We start from the raw sequence: 5,906 nt of genomic DNA on the forward strand, positions 1-5,906 counted from the left end.
TCAGTTTGGCATCGTATGTTGGAATTGGCCCTTTTTTGGAAATGCAAAAGGCACTTTTTAGATATGCAAACTTTTACATCTCCTGTTTTACATCTTCAAATTTGCATCTTCTATTGGAGATGCTCTAAGCAAGATGACATAATGTAGACAGATTGAAACCATGTTAAACCCCGTCGTTACACAAGGCCATCAAAGGTTAGGAACAGCGCTTTCACTCGAAGGTCCGGAGCTTGGTTAGACTGAATTTTAGATAACCACATATTTGAATGTGTTTCTAAAGAAGAAACCAACCGAAGAATGACATGTAGAAAATCCGCTTACCATTTATTATTTTCTCTTGCAACGTCCAATATTTTCTACATGAGTAACAAGATTACTAGACCCACATCCAAATCTCTTCTGCAATTATCATGCAGATCCCATCAGATCGTCGACAAGGAGAAGGACGCCGGGGCGCGGGAGTCTAAACAGGACCGGGTGCTTGCGTGTGAGACCCTCAAAGATGTGCTTAATCAGCTTGCTCTTGCATAGGTCGTACACCAATGAGTGATTGTGGTGCTATGTGAAATACTAAAATACAGGTGCTCAAGCGGTCGTTGATTGATATTATGTAGCTTTCCTTTGCATATGTTATCAACTACATATACATGTGGCCACATATGGTAAGCTGTTTTCAAATACATGTGACAAATTCTTGAAAAATTGGATTGTAACATTGTGCAGAAGAGAGAAGAGAGAATAGATAAGAGAGAGACATGTAGAGCAAGAGAGGGATAGAGAGGATGGAGGAAGGGAGAGAGACTGTTGTTTGGTTGTTATATTGTAGAGAGACAGATGGACTGTTCTTTGATTTTAATTTTGAAGGGAGCGAGTTTAACATGACGTAAAAAAACTACATAGCTTATGTGTGAGGGGGAGCTATGTTGGAAGGGAGGTTGTGAGAAGAGGTGGAAAGCCTGTATTACTATTGAGGCTGTGGCGCGCTAGCTCAATGTTGAGGCGGCGGCGCAAGAGGTTGTCAGGGAGAGAAGGAGGCATGCCATGCTATTTGTGAGCTGCATTGGGATTTTTCATAAAGAAGAAGGGTGAAAAATATAGTAGTGGATAGTATTTTCCTCTGTAGGAATCAAGGTTATTGAACCAATAGGAGAACCAAGCAAATTCCTAATAAGCAGTACCAACACACACAAGAACAAATACTTGCACCTAACACGGGCAAGAGGGTTCTCAATTATCTTGAACTTGTTACTTGCAAGGATTAAACCTGGTAATGATAGATAGATAAATTGAAAAGTAAAATAAAAGAAAAGAAAATTGTAATAAGGTATTTTTGGTTTTAACATATGATAAAAGTAGACCTGAGGGTCATAGTTTTTATTAGAGGCTTCTCTCTCGAAATATATCATACGATGGGTAGACAAATTATTGTTGAGCAATTGATAGAAAAGCGCATAGTTATGGGGATATCCAATTCTGAGCTCAGGCTCAGATGATCCTGAAATCTCCCCCACTCATTCGCATGTGGATCAGCGCCCTGTAATGTATTCCAGTTTGTATTCAGGCAGTATTGTTTCCGATCACAGCGCGTGCGCTGGCGCATTTATTACGACGGCAAACGTCAACCCGTACGCGGCCCAGTCATTTTTCTGTATTAGGCTGAGCCGTCCCGAGGTCGCCAGCTAGTTCATGAGGAGTATATGTTCACTCGTTCCCCACACCGAAACCTACACAATCTCATCCCCTGTTTCTCAAAACACGCGCGCGCGCGCGCACACACACACAATCTCGTCCTCAGACCCCACTGCCGTCCTCAACGGCCCTCGTAATCCCGCAGTTAACAGTGTCCGCGTCCGCATGGTTTGTCTAGCAGTCAGCACGCTAGTTTGCAAACTAGCTATATACGATTTCAGTGTCCATGTGCAAACTAGCTTGAACATACATCAATGCTAGCTTTGTATCAGTTTCACATTCAGATTTCAGTCCTGAACAATGTTAAAACTACATTAAGACTTGCAGCAACGAGCAAATCTTCGGTCCATTTGATACAGTGTTAGATTCAGTTTATCAAATGCAGCAACGAGCAGTTTTAAAACTAACATAATTTCAGTGAGCATACATCACTGCTAGCTTAAACATCAGATTCAGGTTACAGATTTCATCCTGAACATGTGCTTGAACACCAGATTTCATAGTTCTGAACATACATACAGATTCTCCTGAACTTTGCGATGAACAACAAGTCAATGGCAGCCCCTTATTTATGATGAATTTGATTCTCCTGAACATCAAATTTTAGTGCTGAACTTTTCCAAGTCAATGGCAGCTGCTCTGAAGACCTGTCCTGAATATTAGAACAAAGTTTCAGGAATTTACTTTGTAGCTTATATCAAGCTTTTTCATGCCGATCATTTGTTCCAATAACATACATGCAGCTAGCAAACATGCGGACATGCACGTGTACTGAACTGGGACATGCAGCTAGCGAGCACTGATGAAAATAAGCTATTGTATAGATTGATACTACTCCCTCCGTTCACTTCTATAAGACGTCTTAGACATTTAGGACAGCACTTAAAACAGTTTAATTTCAGCTGCCTAAAACGACTTACAAAAGTGAACAAAGGGAGTAATAATCTTCACCAATTGAGATTAATGGTTATATAAAAATTAAGAGTGGCATGTACTAGTACTAAAAATGAAGGATATTTGGTTTGGTCCTTCCACTAAAACAAGCAGGTAGCATGGGGACTTTAGTATCTATTAACTTCAATTCTCTGGAGATGCCACTTACTCTTTGTTGCTAAGTAGGTCTTGACTAGACACAGTTTTCCTATCTCTGGGCTGCCACAAAAATGACCCTTTGCTGAAATGAGAATACTAAAAATAAATCATTACACATACTGACATGCAGTACCAAAATGCTTCAGGTGGCATTATGCATACTGTCCATGTGCATAAGAGTAAGAAAATGTCAGGTAGTGTTACTTGTTAGGGCCACAAGCATGTTTCTTGAGTATGAAAATGAGCTTACCGCTGGCAAGTCCAATATTAGCAGTGCATCATCATCATCTCCTGCACCCACCTTCTGCTGTGATAAACCAGTGATGGCTTTTTCTTCATTGTAACAGTTGCTGTTTCAGAAGAAAATCAGTGGAACAGTTGCTGTTTCAGGGATATTGTGTGAGCGGGTAAAGGGATTTCACAGTTTCCAAATATCAGGTACCTATATAGTACCTTGTAGTAGAAGCACTTGACTAGGTTCAGAATTCACAATTTTCTTACAACATGGAGCATTCCCTGGTGGCATTTGCTGCTTATAAACTACAGAGAATACTGAAAATAAATCATGCTAAGTATCAGACCTATAACCACCTCCTTTCTCGCCTGATCCTTGTCCTCCTCATCCTCCCACGCCGGATTCCTATTCTCTTCCTCCGTTGGCGTCTTGTGCTTGTCCACCGCAGCACCGGACATCTTGCTCGACTGGCAGCAACGAGCAGCGAGTAGTGGTGGCACCGGCGGAGACACAAAGACGACGCATGTGGGGACAAGCGGGATGCCAGGACTGCGACGAGCGGGGAGCAGGGGCATACTTGCGAATTGACTGCCCTAAAGCACTCATCCTATATGGACACGGCGTTCTGTCCGGTGGCGCACTCCCAAGATGTAACCTGAATTTACAAACAAGAACAAAATATGTAACTAACCATCGATAGGAAACAGACCCAAACGAGTGCTGCTGCGGATAACTTTTCCTACTGATCTCAACCATACATCACATGAACTAGCAATTTCATCTTTTCTGTTCGGCAAATCACACATACCACTAACATCTCAGCGAGCATAGCACAAGAAAATCGCACCATTTGCTAGAAAAATAGTAACAGTTAGACAGGACAGGATTCAGGTTGTACCTTTTGGTCCATCCCGGCGCCTCTGGATTTACCCTGTGGGTGGACTGCGCAGACCTCGTCGGAGAGCCCGGCTGTCGACAGCGATTTTCACCCTGCATCCTCCCAGGGCTAGCGCAACCAACGTGCTGCCTGCACCCGGAGCCCGCATTCGAATCCGCCGGCGTAGCAGGGGTGGCATCACGTCGCGGGAGCACCGCAAGAGGCACCGGATCTGGATGTTCCAGGCTGTCCGCGAACTCCGCTCGCACCGGAAACCTGCAACCCACGGCCATGGCGGGCACCGACGGCTCCGTCATGGGGCACATGCAAGGGTAGATCTCCAAAGCAGGCAGGGTTGACTTACTGGTCGACCGCATCCAGAAGGATTCAAGCCCAGCATCTTGCATCGCCGGCCGCCGGAGGAACCGCAGCCTCCCGCAGCCTTGGGGAAGGGCAGCCGTCCGTGCCGGCGGCAGGCTTCCAGAACGGCTCAGGTTCGCTCCGACGTAATTGTTCCACGGCTCAACCCAAAAGGTAGACGGCCTGGTACACGGACGTTGGTCCATCCATACGTTTTGGGCCCGCACGGCTGCACTGTTCGCTCCCGTATAAGCGGCGTATCCCTTTTTTCGCTGTCTCGGTGCAGACGCGACAGACCCCTTTTTGCGAATCCCCATACATGAGCCAACGCTAGCGATTTCGGGAGCAGCTGAGCTCGAGCACCGAATCGCTGCGTCCATAGTTATTGTTGAGATGTAGATATATATGTGTATTTCTTGTACAACAAGCCCTCCTCCTTCCATATATAGTTGAGGACGTGGCTACCCTTTGTACTTATATATACGTGCGTATTGCACCCGATCAATATATCGTGAGTTGCATAATCCTCTACATGGTATCAGCCTAAACCCGATTCCTGCCCTAGCCGCGTCGCCGTTGCTTCCGAAGCCGCCGCCGCTAGCCCTCCCCTTCGCTACGCCGCGTTGCCGATCCTTCGCCGCCGCCGTAGCTAGCCTCGCCTCCCGATCCCTCCCGCTCGCCCTGCACTTCCGCGCAGCTTGCCCTGCACTTCCATGCCGCTTGCCGCGTATCTTCTCGCGATCGCCCTGCTCTACCTCGCTGCTTCCAACCATCGCTAGCCACCAAAACCATTACCCTACCCAGCCAAAACCGAACCAGCAGCCATGTCCACCGGTTCTGATCTCTCCCACCGCAGCGCCGCCTCCACTCCTCCGGCTGTCCGTCCGCCAAACCCCTTCGACTCCTCCGCCGGCTCCTCTGCTGCCACCTTGCCCGACCCTGCCTACATCCGCGATGTTCCCATCGAACGTCGCGTTCCGGTCATCCTCTCCCACAAAGAGGCGAACTTTTATGCCTGGAAAACATACTTCAATCTCCTCTTCCGTGAGTATAACCTGCAGGATCACATCGACGGCACCGCCAACCTCTTCGTCCTGAACCGCGACGCCGACTGGCTGGCGATCGACGCCACCATCATCAGGTGGCTCTTCCTCACCGTGTCCAAGGACATCTTCCACACCGTCGTTCGCGACAAGGACGATGCATGCACGGTGTGGAACAAGATAGTTGGCCTCTTCACCGACAACAAGCTCCAACGGATCGTCTTTCTGCAGCAGGAGTTTTTCGGGTGTCACCAAAACGACTCCTCCGTTGACGACTACTGCATGCGCCTCAAGACCCTCTTCGACGAGCTCAATGACATCGGCTTCAAGGTGGGCGACGAGCTGCTCCTCTCCACTCTCACCGCCGGCCTCAATGAGGATCTCGGCAACGCCGCCTCCAACCTCACCCTCATGGCGAACCCTACCTACGAGCGGGCGGTGGCGTATCTTCGTCTTGAGGAACGCCGGTTGAAGCATCTTCGCTCCCGTGCCGTTCATACCGCCTTCGCCGCCGGCTTCTCACGCGGCGGCCCTGCACCCGCGGGCGCGCCCCCCGGCTTTCCAGCGCCGTTCCCGGCGCCCCGGCCCGCGGCCCCTCCTGCGCCGCACG

The 5,906-nt window shown here is 48.3% G+C and overlaps 1 protein-coding gene across 6 annotated transcripts; it reads right to left on the reverse strand.

Annotated features, from left to right (window-relative positions):
• Positions 1-2,027: 2,027 nt before the first annotated feature.
• LOC119321053 lies at positions 2,028-4,444 on the reverse strand. 6 transcript variants are annotated; one of them, XR_005155094.1, is made up of 6 exons: positions 4,258-4,444; positions 3,915-4,169; positions 3,363-3,671; positions 3,032-3,131; positions 2,792-2,863; positions 2,028-2,341 (listed from the first exon to the last, which is right to left on the reverse strand). XR_005155094.1 is itself a non-coding variant. In XM_037594901.1 (5 exons), the coding sequence occupies exons 2-5, from the start codon at positions 4,010-4,012 to the stop codon at positions 2,255-2,257; spliced, it is 366 nt and encodes a 121-aa protein (XP_037450798.1). In that variant the 5' UTR covers positions 4,013-4,169; positions 4,258-4,444; the 3' UTR covers positions 2,028-2,254. The 6 variants fall into 6 exon arrangements, 3 of the variants coding, with proteins under 3 accessions (XP_037450798.1, XP_037450799.1, XP_037450800.1); XR_005155093.1 differs by having other exon boundaries at positions 2,028-2,336; positions 3,235-3,671; XR_005155092.1 differs by having other exon boundaries at positions 3,235-3,671.
• Between the last annotated feature and the right edge of the window lie 1,462 nt (positions 4,445-5,906).

This window comes from Triticum dicoccoides, chromosome 6B (assembly GCF_002162155.2).
Source record: "Triticum dicoccoides isolate Atlit2015 ecotype Zavitan chromosome 6B, WEW_v2.0, whole genome shotgun sequence".
NCBI lineage: Eukaryota > Viridiplantae > Streptophyta > Magnoliopsida > Poales > Poaceae > Triticum > Triticum dicoccoides.